Source organism: Marmota monax, unplaced genomic scaffold (assembly GCF_021218885.2).
Source record: "Marmota monax isolate L192 unplaced genomic scaffold, Marmota_monax_Labrador192_F-V1.1 WCK01_AAM20220418_F8-fsc00091, whole genome shotgun sequence".
Taxonomy (NCBI): Eukaryota; Metazoa; Chordata; class Mammalia; order Rodentia; family Sciuridae; genus Marmota; species Marmota monax.
Window position 1 is genome coordinate 3,982,701 of NW_026692434.1, and position 20,597 is coordinate 4,003,297.

Below are 20,597 nucleotides of genomic sequence, written 5' to 3' on the forward strand. Positions count from 1 at the left end.
CTTCAGGATGGTGTTATCTTAAGTATACCAAAAGTTACCTGTTAACAGAATTTGAAAATGGTAGGACTAGTTTGCCGAATTCTACAGAAAGGAAATCTTCAATAAGGGAGCCAGTGTCTGTCAGTACTGTCTTCACTGAAACATAAGTAATGAGTTCCTTGGGGGAAAAAGAGATATCAAAGTAATCATCAAAGGCTTGGTAGATGTGACATTTCAACATTTAAAATAAGGCGTGGGTTCTTTTTTCTTCTTCCTTTCTCTACCCCTCACCCTTATCTTCCTTTCCTTCTCCTTTTGCCCTATACTCCCCCACCCCCTTCAATTATTTTAGTTTGATGGTTGTGAGGGTTCTACCTTAGTGAAAATATTTCTGGGATAGCCATATTGTAAAATATCCAGGTTAAAACTTTAGTTTTATTTAACCTAAGCAATGTATTTTATATCCAAATCTAATGGTTACCTTCATATTATATTACATATCTGATGACAATGAGAAGTACTCAATTTAATGTCCTGTTTATTTTAATGGCTAACAGATATATATTGGTGTACATGTTGATAAATGTTGTAAACAGACTTTCATTCAAGATGTGCTTATACTATGCTCATCTGTGAATATTGTCAGCCTTTTGTTTTTTTACAGTTTTATTCCTCCTAAAAGAATTGGTTTGATAAATGGTTATTTCTAATACTATCTGAGTTTTAGAGCAGTACTTAATTTAAAAAGCATTTGTTTAGTTTTGAGAAAGACTGACAAGTAAAGGAAAAGAATGAAAGCCATTTGAACAGTAAAGTTAAATTTCATACAGCACTTTTCAAATTTCAAAAAACTTATCTTGAGTCTTATTGAGTCAGTTGTTTTCTCTTTTAAGAATTACAGTTGAGTGTTTTATTCATTTCTTAGGAATCTGGTATATCATACAAACATACTCCCTGGAGGTCAAATTCTTTTATGATAGTGGAAAAATAACTGTAATCTTAAAACTAAGGCTTTAGTCCAGTCCAAGAGCTCTAAATATAATTGTGTTGAATTCTAGTTCTCATAATTTCTGTATTTTCTTTGCTGTAAATGAGAAAAGGAAATTAAAAAAAAAAAGATTTATTACCAAAGTAAAAAAAAAAAAAAATATCTTACTGTATGAATCTTTGTTCTCAATGCAACATTTTATTTCCAGTCCAAGTGCCTAAATTATTAGTTTGGAACTTAGAAATATTAGATATAGACTAGATCTGATTACAGATTCATTAACTAGTTCAGCAAATATTGAGTGTCTCCCATGTGTCCATGCTCCTTGTAGACACAAAGGAGATAATTCTGAAAGAAGATAGTAATAACCCCTATCTTCTGGGAGCTTTCATTCTATCTGGGGAGATAGTGAATAAGTAAGTAGCATATGTAGTAGGTCTTATATGGTAAGTGCTATAAATAAAATAAAAATGGGAGTTGTGATTTTAAATAGGATTGACAAGATGAAGCTTATGGATATCTGGGTTTGTGGGCAAGAGCATTCCAGATAGGAGAACAGCAAGTATGCAAAACCTCTTCAGTAGCAGCCTATTTGAAGTGTCCAAAGACCAGCAAGGACAACAGTATCGCTAGAGTGAAATGATCTGGGGAAATTAATGACAGAGGAGATATGGAAGGTAAGGAGTGAGGAAAGGGGCAGACTGTGACAAGACTTCGGCTTTTACTTTAAGTGACCTAAAATACATTGGAGAGGATTACAAAGATTTAATAAGCTGATTTTAGTATCTAAAGAATTGTTGTCCTAGTCCTCATAATTTCTGTAGCAAAGCAAGGCTGTAAGCAGGAAGAAGTGTTGCAATATTACAAGAAGAGATGATGGCTTATACTAGATGGTGGTATTTGAGGGGGAACACTGAATTTTGAGGCTATACCTGTGTTTTTTCTGATCTCTTGCATCTTCATCTGGCTTGTGGAAATAAAACCTCTTCTGTATTTGGTGGCTGGAGTAAATGGTGTGCTTTTTGTGAAACACCTAGCACAGTAGTTCTATTCAGTCCTGTGCTGAGACTGTATTCTGATCACCAGGTCAGAGGAGACCAGTAAGAGGTAGCATGGATCTTTGAAAGTACGTGTAGCAGAGGGACTTGAATTATGCTGAATAACATAAATAGGATTCCTACTAGGTTATGTTATGAATACCACTGTCATTGAGAGAGAAAGAGGGAGATAGTTGGAAACAGTGATTGCAAAGCATGGTCTTTGCCTATGAGGATCTGCAGCTGCCTAAAAAAACTGAAGAAATTAGATGATGTCAAAGAAATTTAGTTTGTCACATTTTGTCATCATTTGGAAAGAAATTTGTTTTATCTAAGTTGGTTTCATATTTATATATGTCTTATCTTTTGAGGCAATAAAATGGTAGAGATTGTGTGTGTGTGTGTGTGTGTGTGTGTGTGTGTGTGTAAGTGTATCAGCAGTCCCAGACAGCACCTCTAAATCAGTGTGTGTGCCTCCTAAAAGATGGGTAGCACTGCAGTGCTTCCCTCTACACAGCATTGTAGTGAGCATCTCTTGCTCACAAATTGGTTAGATTATGGGAATGTGCAAAAGTAGATTTACCTCCTTCTACTAGTAACGGGCTAGCCACTTGGTAAGGGCATAAAAAGTGAGCATGAGGTTTAGGATTGGCTTGTAAGGCCATATCAATCATTTTGGCAAATAACATCTGTTTAGTGCTAAAAAGATTTAAAAATAAATATGTAGCTCCACTTAACTCTAGACATATTTTAAAGAAAACATTTGAAAACAATTTAAAACTTAAAAAAATTTAATTTGTTTCAAGTGGAAATTTATGATTTGAATTTACAAAGTAAGGTATGTAGGAGCTAATTTCATCTCATGAAGCAAGTCATATTTTTAATACAAATGAGTTCCAAGTAACATTTTTTATTAAGGAAAAAGCTTTAAATGGTTTCTTGAGTAGAAAATAAGAATTCTATGAGCAAAACAAAATTTAGGAAGCTTTAAGGAGTTTTGTCATTAAGGAAAGCAACACTATATCTCAAAGAAGCAACCTTTTTTTAATCAGCACTCTTTTCACTTAAAATTAATTGCTGCTTACCTTGATGCCTCAGTAGTTATCTATGAAGAATTAGCCTTGACAGTTTTCATTGTAGCAAGGGTATATTCAAGGCTGAATGTTCACACTCAGTCAGAAATGGTAATGAAAAACATAACATCCACTTACTTATCACATTCTAAACTAGATTAGTAATACATGAAATCTCATGTTGCTCTTTGACATTTTTTTTATTATTTGTGCAAATAGATTATGACCAGCTAAAGCCTTTGACATTCAATTAAAACATGAATTCAATTAATATTTATTGAGCACCAGCAGAGTTCATGGAACGCTGGTAAATACCAGAAAATTAGCTCTCTGTGTTTACAGTAGTGCAAGTAGGAGATGTAGTTGCACTTGGAAACTGGAAGATAAGAGAATTATCTGTGAGGGAAGAGATGGGATTATGAGAACTGCCCGAGAACTGAGTTTGAAATCTGTATTAATGATAAAATTGTAATTTAAATTTTATTTTCTTTAATTTGTAGGTTACTTTTCTTGCTACTATTAGTGATAGGAGAAACAAATTTGTTTTATACTATGCTTGTCTATTTCAGATGAAAGCTAATGGTCTGTGGAGGTTACCTGTACAATGGATAACAGTTGGAAAAGATAAGCAGCTACCCAGATAGACTCAGTTAATGTCTTAACATTGTCAAATATTTTATGATTTATAATCCATCAATTTATTATTATTGAGCAGACAGCCTTGCAGTATCTGTCAGGTGCTGTGGTAGGACACATGGAACAGGCCTGGAGGAGAATAAGTGATGCTCTAGCCAGCAGGGAGGTCGGTCAGTGAAAGAGACCGACTTGTATGTGGGTAATCACGTGTGGTACTAAGAGCAGCGATGTGCCAAGCTGTGGACAGTGACTTAAAGACACATTTCTGATTTAGAAAGAGAAATTCTAGCCTCTCTCTAATCAGTAAACCAAAAAGAGGAAGCCTTGGTAAAAGGATTCCAGTTAGGAAGCAGTTGTATTATCATGGGCAGATCATAGTTTATAAGCTATGGCTGTGAACACGGAGAGGGGAGAACTAGCCAGGGATACTGAGAGCATTGATTTCCTGATCTTCCAAGAGAATGTAACCTTAGGTGCGAAGGAGGAGATCTTCAAGGGAGAAGGATCAGCTCAGGATAAATGAGCTAGTGGTCAAATAGGACAAAGACTGAAAAGGGATTTGTAATCAGGAGATCTCTGGTACTTTTCAAAAACAGTGTCATTATTTCACTTTTTCTCCCAACAAAAATAGGATCACTAACTATTAATTGTTTTTATCTATGGCTCTGCCTGTAACCAAGATATTCATCAATAATTTGTCTCTGGAAAACAATTCAGTTTTCCAGCCATTATTGAGCATTAGCTTTTTGTCAGGCATTGAATTAAGGAGGCAGCTGTACTCTTTCTGGTGATAGGGCAGGAGGGACTGGACAAAGACTCTGGGCTATAAAAATGATGCCAGGAGAGCTAAGAGGCCTGGAGTATACTGAGGCATGTCCAGTCTGTTGTCATTAAAAACTAAAAATGAAAGGCATAGGACATTTAGGAAAGCTGCTGTTTTGCAGTGCCTATTAGAGTTGGAGTCAGCTGGCTACCTACCATTCCTTCATACCAACTCAGTTTGCAAATAAAATACTAGCCTGGAATCTTAAAATGATATGGAAAGAAAATAGTTATGAGCTACTAATTGTAGACTGCATATAGGTGGTCTAACCTGAAGAGAAGGTGGTACTGTGCATTGTGAACTCAGGAGGTCATTGCCTCAGAATGGAGCCTGAGCCAAGAACTGTGCCTGGGTGGGATGGTAAAGTCAGCACATACTCTTAAGGTGCATTTTTAGGGACATGGGCTGATAGCCATGTAAATAAAGTCTTTTAACCCCGGAGTGGAGCACCTCTTTCTGCCTGGGGGCCCAAGGAAAAGTTTTTCAAACTGGTTATTTAATGTGATTTCCCCCTCACCGCCACCCAGGTATAGCAGCATGTAGCCTCTCTTAAAATCCATAGCTTGTTGTGAAAATTTCCTTGAGGTACTATGAGGATTAAATTGAGATACTTTATATAAAGCATTGATCAGAGTGCCTAACCATAGAACTTAAATAAATATTAGTGTTCAAGCAAATATTAGTGTTCAAACTGTGAAGTGTTTTATTCTTATTTTCTTTTAGTTTATATATTCTTAAAGGTACTTGGAACAGGCCAAGTATCCATTAAAATACGTTTTTTTAACTTGGTCCTCATTTGGATTATTACTGTCAGATGAGTTCTGGTACAGCCAAGGTTAATAGAATCAACAGACTCACTCATCATATTAATGATTCCTAGACAATCAAGATTGGCTTTCAAGACTTTGTCAGATTTGAAAAGTTAACCTTCTTTCTAAGCATCTCTAAGCATCAAGATGTCAGTAAGTGCATACTGGGCATGCCTTACATTCTTGTAAGATATAGCACTGGTTTAACTTTTTTTTTTTTTTGTAGCTCAAAACATTTTAACCTTTCTTGTCAATTTCTGGTATGTGTGCAGTTTAAAACATTCATTCACCAACTCAGTTCACAAATAAAATGGTAGCTTGAAAACTTAAGCTAATGTAGAAAGAAAATAGTTACCCACAAACTACTAACTGTACATTTGATGCCTTGCTTTTAAGTTTGAAATCCTTTCATTTTACTGCATTGTCCTAATTTCTTCTGCATTGTCCTAATTTCTTTCTTTCATTTTACTGCATTGCCTTTTCAAGGGGTCCTTTGTGCTTCATTATCGTTTTTTATGTTGTTGTCCCAGCTAAATTTCTGACATTTGCCTGAGGCTTTTCTTGTACTTTAGATCTCCCATTATTTTTATTGTCCACCAACTACTGTTTCTGCATACTGATTAAAGGGGGCTGCTGCCTCCTGCTGTTGCTAGCTGCTCCCACCACCATTTTGTAACTGAGCAAGGAACATACACAGTGAGATATGTTTGAGGTGAATCCTGATTACCTGTTTTTGTAGATAACCCTTTATCTCAGAGAAGGCTTGATGTAGTTGGTTGCAAGTTTCCATTTGCCTGTGTATATGTGTGTGTATACACACTCATATATTCAAACTCACATGTACAAACAAGACATAACCTATATTAATTTAAATATTTAAAAATATGGTGATTTACCCCATGTAAGCCATTTAATTTGAATAAGGCTTATTATTTCTAAATTTTTAAAATATTTCTCTGAAAACTTTTTTCAACATCTTGGTATTTTGTCACTTTTGAGATCTCAGCTTTAATTCAGTCAGTCAGCAAGGACAGTGCTATTAGTGGTTCCTTGATCAAAAGAATGTATTTAACACCCAGTGATTTGAAATACTCTTCATTCATTGAGTGCTGATTATATCCCAATTTCTTCCCTTAGCCTAGTTTGTTTGTTGATGATCATGCCCTTCTATATTATTCCCCTATAAATTTAGAAGATATTGGCCAGGGTACAAAGGTGATAGATTGGGGAGATGAAATATATAGGCACAGTCTAGAATGATTTTTTTCACTATGTTCCCTATTCTCAGACTTACAACAAATGTAAATTATTTTTAAATTGGTTTTTAATTTTCAGAATTTTAAGTGATTTCTTTATAACTAAGTAACTTATAATTACATGTCTTCTGATATGGTAAATAAAAGAGCACTAGTCTAGGGGTACACATAAGTACAATTGTTGCTGCTTAACTAGGTAACTTTGAGGAAGTATTTTAATCTCTCTGTGCCCTAGTTTCTGTAACTGGAGATAGTTGAGGGAAATGTTTTAAAACATCCAGGATAAATGTGATGTTTATAATCATGGTAATGATAGTGAGTCTTTATCTGCCCTTTTTAATACTAAAAATTAAAAACACAATGACCTTCAGAATAAATTGAAACAGTCCTTTTTTAAGAAATGTGTTTAGCAAGCCAAATGTATTTTGTAAGATTAGCAAACACTGAACCCCCACTGGGAACTTTTATTTACTGATTTTGCAAGGCTGAGAAATTTTCATTTAGGTTAAGAATGTTTTCAACAGTTTTATGAATGTGTAGCTTTTGTAGTAACAAGGAAGATCCTTAGGAATGAAATCCAGAAGGGATCACATAGGGAGAAGACCAGGATAAAAAGAAAAGAGGGGCAGGTATGTTGTATGTATGAGAACAGAAAAGAATCACCTGTGCTCATTACAAGGTATCTGGCTAGAAGAAAACATTTATTTGGCTTGGGAGAAGGTTTCTTACCTCAGGTTTTTGGAGGCATGAGAAAATCTTTCCCAGTCAATTAAAAATTTTATCAGTCTTTCCACAAAGATAGCTGTCCCTAAGCAGGCACTTCCTTTGTTTCATTCCAAAGTATTTCAAAACCCCTCAGACTTATAGTGAATTGACATTCATGACAGCTTCATTAACCAATGGTAGGTGATTACAAAGAGAGTTCAGTGTTGTTTGTGTGGAATACAAGAGGCCAGTCTTAAAATATTAATTAACATTAAAAACACAGAATGAGACCTGTTTTCAATATGGTGGGAAAAAACTGAGCTGCATTACCTTATAATTAACAGATATGAACTGTGTATAATTCATATTAAGGAATGGGATGTTCTGCTTTTGTTATGATGAAAATCTGGAAACTATATAAATGGCCATGAATCACGAGTTGAATAAATAAGTCATTACGTACTGTATGATATGCAATATCAAAGAATGCAAACCTCCCACCTACACATACATAACTTTATGTAAAGAAGGTAGTTTTTATATGTTCTTATGTACCCAATTAAACTGTATTTAATTGTAATAAATCAAACATAAAATTTACCATTTTAACTATGTACAGTCAGTGGTATTAATTATATTCAAGTTATTTTGCAGCCCTCATAACTGTCCATCATGGGGCCTTTTTGATTTCTCCATTTTTCATGGCTTGAATCTTTTTCAAGAATGTGTTGCCTTTATAATGAAAATTAATAAGATTACAATCCAAGGCTTTGCTTTAGCTCTGTGACACTAGAGAAGTTATTAATCACATATTTAGTCCTGAGGGATATGAAGTGTAAAACAAAACTTCAAAAACCAAATAATGTCCTGTTTGCTCTTTGATAAATTAATGCACTACTGTATACCAATTGGGGTTTAGATTTGAAAGTGTAAGTAAGTAAATACTCTGAGCAGAGTATCACATGCTATTTTGAACAGACTTAAAATTCCTAAAAGATGTACAATTTTATAAATGCAATGAAAACATCATTTGCTTGTAGTGGAGGGACCTCCCAGTTTTCTCACAGTGTATCCTGGGCACAGCAGTCATTCTGTGAAGTACACTCATTTTCTGTGGTAAAAGTCAATTGATAGCATTTTCTCAATTCACTGCCAAAAAAAATGTATTTAGTATTTTCTCATTTTGAAGTCTTTTTTTTTTTTGATAAATCCATCCCAATTGTTAGTTATTTGAAAAGGCAAAAAATAAATTAATTGAAAACTAGAAATAATTGCTTGTGTTCAGCTTGTCAGCTTTTTGTACTTTTTGTTGTATTTTTTCTTGTTTTAGAGGACATGTGTTTGTGTAATTTTTATATATAGTTCTTAAATATATATACACAGTTATAGTTTTATATAGTTTAAAGTGCTTCCTCGTGCATATGATAGAAGTTAGCATTTGTAGTTGATGAACTTGTTTCCCCATCCCCAACTTTGCTTCTGGGTTAAGAGCACTACTGGCTTACCTGTCATTATTATATGAGGTTTGTTCTCTGAAACGTTGTAGAAATTACAAAAAAAAAAAAAAAAAAAAAAAAAAAGTTTCTTTAGATGATTTTAACTCTAGAATACCTTGTCCTTTTAAAATGTCAGTTTATTTCTGGTCAATATTTCTGGTCATTATAAAAAAAATTATAATGAATGAGAAACATAAGATAACTCTTTACAGAGGTCTAACTTCAAAATGCTGCCATTTTAAAGAGACAGAAATGGAAAAAAAAATGATGTCTAAAATTCTGTATGTTTGAGATTATCTGTGCATCATTTTATTGCTTTATTTTTCAATTGTTGATAGTGTTTGATATAGACATTATGTGTGTAACACATATCTGTAGTAAATATATTTCTTTTTATGATTCTGATCATGGCATCACTGAAGATGCCTTGAGAAATACTTGGCAGTTATTATTTTCCAAATTATTTACTTTTATATAAATTAAATAGTAAAAAATATTTGACTGTGACCATTAAGGATATTAAGGATTATTTGTAATTCACTGACACTAAAATAGGGAAATAAAAAATTCAGTTTCTATTATTTATATAGAGGAAATATGCAACAAGTAGAAGACATTAAATTTGTCAAATCAAGTATCTGCTTTACACAAGACATTCCATCTAATGTGTAAAGATGTTAGATTTACCTTTGAGGAGGGCACAGTCAATCAAAGAGAGATCAAATGAGATCATAAATTGTTCAAATAGAATATTGATTAGGATATAAGTCCCAAGAGATTGGAGTTACAATTTTCTGAACTGTTACTTGGTTATACCCAAAGAAAACCGAACTGGGGGCTGTTCCATTTCCTGGAATGCTGTGACAAACTCTCTCCCCTGCACTTCAACTCCCACCCCTTATACCTTGCAAATTATTTGTTCAAGCACATGAAAAGGAGACATAAAGTTATTAAAATTATGTAACTTATATAATTATTGACATTTAATTAATTATTTATTTATTTTATTTTTTATTGGTTGTTCAAAACATTACAAAGCTCTTGACATATCATATTTCATACATTAGATTCAAGTGGATTATGAACTCCCATTTTTACCCCAAATACAGATTGCAGAATCACATCGGTTACACATCCACATTTTTACATAATGCCCTTTTAGTAACTGTTGTATTCTGCTACCTTTCCTAAATTATATAATTATTGACATTTAAATTTTTGTTAATTTGAATTTTTCAGTAGGAAGATCTGTTGGAGTTTCTGTCATTAGCTGCCATCACTAATGATGGCTGTGCTTAAATAAAGGATTTATTTCAAAGTTTTATAAATGTTTTTGGTAGGATCAATTTAAAGTATATGTTTTGGTTTTTCTATCCAGTTTTTTTCCCTATTGTGACTTTAAAATGCAACATTTTAACCATTTTAAATCATCAGAATTTATTTATTTATTTATTATAATCAGTTATACACAAAATTTATTTTGAATGTAGATAAAAATGATGTGATCTCCAGAAAATCAGCATGCAGAATATTGTAAATAGGACATTTGTTTGGATCTATGCCAACAATCCAGTGAAATATTCTTTATTCACTGGGAGAATAAAGAAAACTAAAAATGGCTTTTTGGGGGGGGGGGGTAAATCCTATGGTAAAAGGGGGACATGTATTTGAATTCTTTCTTAAACCACTTATTTATAAAGTTAATGCCATGTTTCAAGTAATTTAAGAGATTCTACATTGATAGAAGTCTTTTTTTTTCAGATGGCCCTGCTGAGGCACCAGTAACCAATGGGAACACAACCACAGTGCCAGCCCTGAATGATGATCTGGACATCTTTGGACCAATGATTTCCAATCCTTTACCTGCCACTGTCATGCCCCCTGCTCAGGTACATGGTAAACATGTGGTTTTATGTGGTTACTGCTAATTTCCTTTGTGAAACATTTCAAGAATTTTAAAATAATTGTTTCTGAGCAGTCACTGATTTGAAAGCCTTCTGTTCTTTAGGCCCAGGTTTAGCAAACTAACCCTGCAGCTTGTTTTTACAGATAAAATTTTATTGGAACACAGTCGTTCCCCTGGATTTATGTATTGTCTTTGGTTGCTTTGTTATTACAAAAGCAGAGTTGAAGTAGTTACAGTAGAGACTGTATGACTGACCCATAAAGCATAAAATAGTTACTGTATTTAAAGTTCTAACTCTTGCTCTGGGGAATCAACAGTCTTTAAAATGAACAATTGGGAAAGCTCAGGGTAGCTCATCCTGACTTGAGATCAGCAAGATCTCTTATTTCAGAGGTTTCTAAACTATGGGTGTTTGTAAATTTTGATTTGGATAAGAATTTCCAGCAAATATATTCTTTTTTAATTTAATTATGTATTCATTCATTCATTCATTCATTCATTCATTCATTCATTCATTATTTCTATGTGGTGCTGAGGATCATACCCAGTGTCCAACACATGCCAGGCTCTACCACTGAGGCACAAACAACCCTAGCCACATATTATTTTTTCTAAAAATAAATTATGCCTTAAAACCTACCTTCTTATTTTTTTTCATGATTAAAACAATATTAAGGGGCTGGGGTTGTGGCTCAGAGGTAGAGCGCTCACCTGGCATGTGTAAGGTGCTGGGTTCGATCCTCAGCACAATAAAGGTTTTGTGTCCAACTACAACTAAAAAATATTTTTAAAAAAATTAAGAGTAGTAATATTAATGATCAAGATTTTTTAAAGTATTAATGGTGAAGAAATTTTGAATTGCCTTCTAAGCATTATATAGAATTTCTATAGGGAAAATATATGAACTTTCAGGATACAAGTAACTCTTAAAAATAAACTTTTAAGATTCTATTTTGTTTCAGAACAGCATTATTTTTGAGGCAAATGCTTCCTTTCTGTGTAAAAACTGAGCCAAGCCAGGTGTGGTAGTGCATGTCTATAATCCTAGTGACTCAGGAGGCTGATCAAGAGTTCAAAGCCAGCCTTAGCAATTTAGTAAGAACCTGTCTAAAATTTAAAAAATTTTAAAAAGGGCTGGGGATGTAGCTTAACAGTAAAGCACTTCTGGGTTAGATTCCCAGTTACCACCACACTACCCAAAAGAAAAACCTGAGCTAAATCTGAATTGTATGGATGTAGTTTTAATAAAAAGTCTGTCATTAAGAAAACTTAAGACATTTTTACTACACATTTTTGTTATGATAGTTATTGTGTACTTACCACTACAATTGAACATGTTGATATTTCTTAGTAACATTTTATGGCTTTGCCCTTCTCATACTATTGGAACACACATAAAAAGAGGGGCAAAGAATTATTCTTTCAGTTAATATTACTTTTTGAATTTGTGCAGGCATGGGTGTATATGAAACAAAAAATTGTCTAAATACTTTTTTGGAAAGAAGCATTTAGTATATTTGACAATCTGCACATGAAAAGCGATTTATTTTGTTCTGGTTTTCTGTAGTGAAGCAGTTATGTCTGCTAGACTTCTTCAGATTCCACTGAGGTACAAGTTGCTTTGCTTCAGTGTACTTCACATGTTCTGTTCAGTATCGTAGCAGCAAGCAGAACAATGCTGGCACCATTTAAATCTTAAGTACAAGTAGCATCGTAAGAAAGGAGTGTGGGGCATAGCTGCTTGCTATAGGAGAGGCAGGTCTGGCTTCATGCATTCTTACCTGATGTGATAAAAAAATTAATTTTTTTTATCACATCTGATTCTTTTGGGGGAATATTTGGTGAACAGAATTGCCTTTCATCTAAATTACATGTAAAAATTAAAACCTAGGCACATTTTCAAAATAATACCTTTGAAAATCGAGTACAAGATTTTACATATATACTGGTATTGTGTAATTTATTAATTTTAGTAGGTTTTTAATTGTATGATATTGAGCTTAACCTAGTTTGAATGCCAAGATTATGAGTTACTCTGAACCCTATTCTTTCTCTCTTGGTATTATTTTCTAAGTATGTATAAATTCTAGCAAAAGATTTCCCCACTCATGAATATGAAATAGATTGATTTTTTTATCATCTGCTTTACCTGTCTGGGGCCTAGAAATACTCAACTGACCTCAACTGATGATATACACATGTTAGGAGTTAAGGGAACAGTTCAAGCCCTAGCAGTAACACAGAAGCCCCTTTCCTATCTATCACAAACATATACACACCAATAGTATCTAGACTTATACAAGGGCTGAAGTCTATCCTTAGCTTAGCCCTGGAATTCCAGACATCCATAAAGCCTTTGTTTAGAGGCCTTTGCAACTTACTGAAATGTTATTGATAAGCAAACCTAATCTCCTTTTATACTGAGGATGTAGTGCTGGCAAATGAAATGCCAAGAAAAGGACATTTGAGTGCTTATTAGCTATGCTGTTTATAGACTGTGTCCACATTGAGGTAGATGTTCCATGTTACTTATCTTCAGAAGAAACTTAACATGTTTAGATCATGTAAACATGTTCAGTAAGGCTGCTTTTGTATAAGACTGAATCAGTGTACCCAACCGTTTTTTGTTTTCTTATGGTGACATTTCATTCACACAGAATAGACCCCAGCGTGTTGAACAGGTTCATAGAATGAACAGAAAGTAAATGTAATGAAAGATCACTTAGTGATGTACTTACTTTGTTATCTGAGTATTTAACCCTGCCATTGTGTGATACACTTTGTGGTCTCAAGCTTATCAGGAAAGAAGTGAAGTGACACTGTCCTAATTCATGGGGCTAAGGTTCTAGTACTGCCAAGCTGGCTGTTAGCCTCTGTGATCTTTGCTTTTTCATTGGTAGCTAAGATACATTTTTTTCAAGGGCGTTGGTATGTTTGGCATTCTGTTAGGGCTGATTTCTTACATATTACAGAGTTTTTGCAAAATAAGGTGCCTTTTTCTTTGTATCTCTTAATTCCTGCTTAACTAGTGATAATAGATTTAAAATATTGTTCTACCTAGTTTGTGAATAGAATATTTGGTAATTTATTACATGGTACTTTAACCAGGACATTAACTTGCTGTTCACCTTATAAAAGCTAGTTAAGATTTTTCTCAAATTATAAGTCTTCAGACAATTCTTTGAAACTCTTTATATTGAAAATGCATATAAACAAATGTGATGTAATTAAGTAGTTTTTGAATACAAAGATCACAGACAAGATTATTGGTCATAATTGTATAATACTGTATGTTCAAGATAGATTATTGAAAATTTTGTACATTAAATATCAACATGTTTGTGAATGTTCATTTGCCTCCAAATGGAGTGTGGGTTATAGGTGAGTGTATAGGTGGTCAAAGTTTTGCTATAATTTAACTCATGTAATTAGGTATAAATTGAGTATGTAAAAATCTTACAAGATAGGTTTTGGTTTTACATTTTCAAAAGCTTTTAGTCAACCATTGCAGGACCATCTTACAGTCTGCTAGGGGTAGAAATGTTCTGTATCCCAAGGAATATCAGTTCTTTGAAATAGTGGTGGTCCTCAGACAATATCCATGTAACTATTGTTGGACTTGTTGTGTAACACAATGAGCAAGAACTCTCCATCCACCTAGTTGGTAAATGCAGTTTATTATGAAATAACTTCAGTCTCCCCCTTTTACAAGAACAGATTCAAATTAAGAAACATTGTTACCTTTAGATGTTTTTGCATGCAGGCCTTGTGAATGATCCTCTTGAATGTTACCACTTTGCCTTCTATAATTAATTCCTGATTTCATAACTTTATTTGGATTTTAAGTAACAGACAAGCTAAGCTTTACTATACAGAATTCATCAGCTTAGTTTGGTGTTTATCTCAGGGGACGTCCTCTGTACCAGCAGCTGCCACCCTGTCTGCAGTAACATCTGGGGATCTGGATCTGTTCACTGAGCCAACTACAAAATCAGAAGAAGTAGCAAAGAAGCAACTCTCCAAAGACTCCATCTTATCTCTGTATGGTACAGGAACAGTTCAACAGCAAAGCACTCCTGGTAATTAAATTTTGAAATCTGCTTTCAATGCATCACAGTGACATTACTAGAAGTACATCCTTTTTACTTCTATTATATTTCTTCCCTATTTTCCTATGGTAGTAGGTGCTTTTTTTTTGTTGCAGTGATTAAAAGGCAAGTACAGAATTCACAAAACTTTATTCAGTTAGAATTAACAAGCTGTTCATGTATCACTTAATATTTTTTCACAAGTTTATAGGACATGGATTATCTTTGAAGAATTATTGAAATTTTATTTACAGGAAGTTTATGACTGTGTACTACTGTAAGTAAACAATAAGCAGTCTGAATTATTACATGATTCCAAAAACTTTGAAATGTTTTGTCATTACAATGAAAAACTAGCATAAAATTTATTCAGTTTTAATCTGTCTAGACCATTTCCTCTTAAATAGTGAGCTGCATTTCACATATGGGCTGAAATTGTATAACAATCCAACTACTTCGTTATAAAGCCAAATATAGTCAACTCTCATTTGCCTATTTGGTACTGGGAGACATGTGGTGCAAGTCAGCAGAGAAAGCAGATACTCTCATGCTGAGTAATTTGGTCTTTACAGTGGAGGTATTTAATGTGGCTATTGCCTGAGAGTTTTATTTTCTAATTAAATTTTCTTAGGTTAATAACTGATTTGCTTATTCTAGAAATAAACAGCTCCAAATGTTTAGGTTTGGGCTGTTCGTAGGAGGAAAAACAGCCAGATCAGAGTGAAAATTTTTGCTGTAGGTATATCAGAAAATGGTAATCCTTTTTCTGTGTCTATAAAGGTGAGTGTAACTATATACAATGGCCCTGTTTTTCATTTTTCTCTTCATGGTTCTTGTGTTACAGGTGTGTTTATGGGACCCACAAATATACCATTTACCTCACAAGCACCGGCTGCATTTCAAGGTTTTCCATCAATGGGTGTACCTGTGCCTGCAGCGCCCAGCCTTCTAGGAAATGTGATGGGACAGAGTACAGGCATGATGGTGGGCATGCCCATGCCTAATGGGTTTATGGGAAATGCACAAACTGGTGTGATGCCACTTCCTCAAAATGTTGTTGCCCCCCAAGGAGGAATGGTAGGACAGATGGGTGCACCTCAGAGTAAGTTTGGCCTCCCACAAGCTCAACAGCCTCAGTGGAGCTTCTCACAGGTAGGAGTCATTTACTCTCTATCAAGGAAATTGACTAAGGATAATATAAGATCAAAAGTTGCATCAGAGAGATAAATGCTTTGTCACTGTCCCTATTTTTTAAAGTATTTTGTAAAGAACTGTTAGGTTCCTTTTTTCTTCATTTCAGATTGTAACACTACTGTCATGGTAAAAATGCCTGGTCTGTTTATAATAGCTAGAAATTTATCTGAGGGATGATGAGAGACTTCTTGTCTGCCACCTTTGAGGTTAGCATCAGGCTTTTCCTGGCTCCCTAGTAGGATGTTTTTGATGTCTACTTAGACCAACCTATCTTTACCAGTTATTTATTTATTTAGTACTGGGAATTGAACCCAGGGGCACTACTTAACTACTGAGCCACATCCCCAACCCTGTTAAAATATTTTATTTAGAGATAGGGTGATGCCGAGTTGCTTAGACTAGCTTTGAACTCATGATCCTCCTACCTCAGCCTCCTGAACTACTGGGATTACAGGTGTGTGCCATTATACCGGCAAATTTTTGGATCTTTTTTGCTTAACTTTCACAATATGAGGCTGGATTTTTCTCACCTATCAAAGCACAATTTTATGAGGGATCAAAGCTGTCTTCAAGTCCTGTGACTACTGCCCATGGATTTATAGAAACTTTTTTGTTCAGTAACCCTTGTAAAATTGTATTTCCTTTTTATATGATCTGTAATGACTTTATATTTAAAGTGTATCCACTGGCTCAAGAATTCCCATAAGGTATGAAAAGTCTGTACTTGTCTCAGACATTCCTTCATATTATAAAATTCTTTTTCTACCTAAGTTTGTTTAGAGCCAAGAGAACATTTCTATCTTAGGCACTCTGTTCTGAATTTAGCTCCATAGACAAAAGCTCCTAGACTTAGATTTATGTTCCTCTTCCCCATTTGGTGGTCTTGGTTTCTAAGTGATCAGAATTTTACCTTGAGAACATTCAGGGAATAGTCTTGATTCTAATGATTGTAGCAGAATTATTGTATATCATATGAATGTTTCAATTTATTTATTTACACTCATGATTCACAGAAGTCTCTACCTTCTAGGAATCTCAAGTACTAAATAAACAGCTTTATGTGACCAAAGTGCTAACACACTCAGCTCGGATTTAGGTGCAGATTAACCCATAAGGAGTTAATGTTGGCCTAACTCTCAGATAGTGCAAAAGGGCGATGCTGTTCTCCAGCACACTGTCAGTGAAATTTATTGGCCAATGATAAAGTGGTTAAAATATCCTTCAGTAGGTATGAAAATGTAATCTGCCTGCCCTTCAGACACTTATGTCTGATCAGCAATGTAGTTGTTCTTGTCTTTCAGAGATTGCAAATAGAATACAATCTTACCCTGAGCATAGGTTTCAAATTCACTCTGTACATGATGGTAAATTTTGCCTTTCCTTCTCTTATCACCAATCCTGATAGTAAGAGAACCATAGGGCTAAGAGGCTTGCTTATAAATATACTTGACTCCAATCTGGAAGAAATTTCATACTGCAAATTTTAACTGTTAGTGTTGTTAGAACAAAGAGGAAAAATATTCTTTATGAACTTTAATATTTAGAAAGTATAAAGACCCATTTAAGATTTTAATAGAGAATTATAGCCATCATGCTAGGTTTATAGGATAATTTTAGAACTAAGAAAATTTCATAAAGTAAAATATTCTTAGTATAGTATCTCAAAATAAAGAGTAATGGACTCATTTTATAATATAATCCCATATGCAAATTCAAAGATTGTTCTCTCCCCATTCAGTTAGGGTTAATAAGAAATTGAATCTAGGGCTGGGGTTGTAGCTCAGTGGTAGAGCACTCGCCTAGCACATGTGAGGCCCTGGGTTCTATCCTCAGCACCATGTAACAATAAATAAAATAAAGGTATTGTGTCCAACTACAACTAAAAAATTAAAATATTTTAAAAAAAAGAAATTGGATCTAGAAAATGAATGAAAATGATTGAGATTAATACTAAAAAGTGGAAGAAAATAACAAGGGAACAAAGTATCTATTTGCTTTCTGTAAAGAAATATGTATATGTTAGTCTTTCACCTAAGTGCTTTAACTAATTTTCACATTGATGAAAAAATACCCAACTGAGGCTAAAGAAGCAAGAACTGAAAATGAAGTAATCCTCTTAAACTAAGTCTTTTGTGTGTTTCACAGATGAATCAGCAAATGGCTGGCATGAGTATCAATAGTGCAAACCCTGCAGCAGGTTTTGGCCAGCCCCCCAACACAACAGCAGGATGGTCTGGAAGCTCATCGGGTCAGACTCTGAGCACACAACTGTGGAAATGAAAACTGCAATACAAGTTTCATCCAGAATTAACACCTGACATTCCTTGCTAAAACGCATCTAGTTCCCCTGTTTATTCATGTACATATTTTTTTTTTCTTTTCCCCCCATTTGTTCATATTAGGAATTACCTGATTGACCGTGTTGGTCTGTTACTGATTAAATTTGATGTGGTGAAAAGCAGGTTGAAGAACCATTTTATGTCAGGGGCAGCTTTGCTCATGTTTCCCATGATCTCATAAAACTACATTATTTGAGAAGCTGCTCAGTCAACTTGCATAATCAGTTTTACTCAATAAAATTATAGCTCTAATGTTTGCATATAAGGGAAGTAGTTATCATGTTAGTAATACCTCTAACAGTATAAACCCCACCCCCAAATTAGCCAGTAATCCTGTAGGAAGGTACTGTATGATCAAATGTTTAATCATATAAATAGAATGTAAATGTATCACTGAGCACTGTTTTCTAGTGTATCAAAATTCTTTTATTTCATCATTCACTTCACCGTGCTGTTGTTATGATGTGCTTAACAGGGAACGTGGTTAGTGAAAGGAAGATAAACCTGGATGTTACTATAAAACTTAATTTAATGAATGTTTAAAGAATTTGAATTTTACCTGCCTCTTATAATTTGGATCTCTTCTTATGTACATAGTGCTAACATGAAGACCTTTTTCTGCACTATATGCAAACAGGGTAACTAAAAGCCACTTTTAATCCTTGAAGGTATATCCAGGTTTATGACAGTAATTGTGTTTACATTTTATGGTGCCTAGTATTGACAAAATGTTATTTCCCTATATATTAAACAGATAAATCCATAGACCTTTTTATTTGTGGACTTTTTTTTTTCCTCCTATAATGAATACTGCCACAAGCCTTCCAAAATTTACTTCATGTGAAGTTAGGAATTGGTAATGTTCAATTGACAAAATACTTGTCAGGGCAAGTATTACACCTATTCAGTTCTACCAATTATCAGGCCAAATGAGGGGGGGGGACAGAAAAATTAAATAAGATATTGAGATTGGTATTTTGCATCATTAGCTGTACTGTACAAAAATTCTCCAGTTAAGTTGGAGAGAAAACATGCAGAAAAAATGAAGACAAAACAAAAATTTTGTACCATCAAATTAGTTACATTAACTGACAAGCTCTGTTTAGACAGATGTCCATCAGATGACAATAAAGGCCGTTGTACTGAAGTAAAATAAACAATACCTGAATGCTCTGCATCCTAAACACCAGTCATCCTCTTCCACATCACTGGCCAGGTTGATTGTGCCAGTTTTTGCTTCATCTTACACCTCAATTTTCACTGTGTCCAGGTGGTACTTGGGCTCGTTGGCTAGATTAACCTTCTCTGTCCGAGTGTGCCACACAAGAACCTAAAGGGGAGGAAAATATTTTGGGCAGCCACATTCTCAGCGCTGATACTCAACGCCAAGCAGCACAAGTGAAATGAGTACCTTGGTGCAGTTATTTGCTTTTGGTTCCAGTTCTTCCACTGTTGTTATCTGTTTTAGAAAGTCAGATTCTTGCATCCCTGGCTGGGACCCACGACGCTTAAATACAGCTTTTGGATTAGACAAGATGACTTGAAGACTTACAGCAAATCCTTTGTGAAAAGTTTAAAAAAAAAAAATGACATTAAAGTAAAATATTGATGTACTTTTCTTTTTTTTCTCAGGTTTTGGTCACATCAAAAAAATGTCAAATACTATGTTATATTTTGGTTTACCAAGTTTAATAGGAATATTACCTGCTTTATCATCTCAAGAGGAAAATTAGTCATTACAGTGCAAAACAGGTATACCCATGGGACATCTACCATAAAATATGAAGCCTGGTTTGTGGTTAATAAAGGGTTTCACAGAGATTATCATAACGCCACTTTTGATATTCTGAACTCAGTGCAACTAGAACAGTTGTGGACCTACCTTAATTATCCTTAGGGTATGAGATCCAGATCATCCACATTTCCTGCCTGCTGTTAACATCATTGTGTATTTTTATCAAACTCAGCACTACTGGTGTTGTATTAAGAAGACTGGTTATAAAAGTCAATTACATAGAAAATGAGTAATACCTAATTTATAATCATTTGTTTCAATCTGAAAATGGTGAGGGGAGAGGAGGTTAGAAATTAGTTCAGAAGATATAGGCCATTTGAGAAATTAGTTTTTAGTATTTGGGAAAAAAGGGGGCTGAATGCTCTGCACCCTAAAAGTGGTAGCTCACTTGCTTGGCACACACATGAGGCCCTGAATTCGCTCCCCAGTGCCTCAAAAAAGAATGTATAAAACCCCTTCAGTGATTTGGTTAT

The 20,597-nt window shown here is 34.4% G+C and overlaps 2 protein-coding genes across 6 annotated transcripts in view; one reads left to right on the forward strand and one right to left on the reverse strand.

Moving 5' to 3' along the window:
- Positions 1-19,094, forward strand: part of Smap1 (small ArfGAP 1) — a 194,097-nt gene extending 175,003 nt beyond the window's left edge. For 4 of the 5 annotated variants that reach the window (XM_046442994.2, XM_046442996.2, XM_046442997.2 and 1 more), the window contains 4 exons: positions 10,564-10,691; positions 14,616-14,787; positions 15,641-15,948; positions 18,136-19,094. In XM_046442994.2, the coding sequence (XP_046298950.1) occupies positions 10,564-10,691; positions 14,616-14,787; positions 15,641-15,948; positions 18,136-18,270 (743 nt within the window). In that variant the 3' untranslated portion in view covers positions 18,271-19,094. Of the gene's footprint in view, positions 1-10,563; positions 10,692-14,615; positions 14,788-15,640; positions 15,949-17,130; positions 17,380-18,135 lie in introns of those variants that run through there. The other variant, XM_046442999.2, reaches the window with a different exon arrangement.
- The window catches only part of B3gat2 (beta-1,3-glucuronyltransferase 2), a 71,613-nt gene continuing 65,945 nt past the window's right edge, over positions 14,930-20,597 (reverse strand). Inside the window, exons 3-4 of the mRNA XM_046443000.2 lie at positions 19,741-19,889; positions 14,930-19,659 (exon numbers count right to left, since the gene is read on the reverse strand). Of these exons, the coding sequence (XP_046298956.1) occupies positions 19,573-19,659; positions 19,741-19,889 (236 nt within the window). The 3' untranslated portion in view covers positions 14,930-19,572. The remainder of the gene's footprint in view (positions 19,660-19,740; positions 19,890-20,597) is intronic.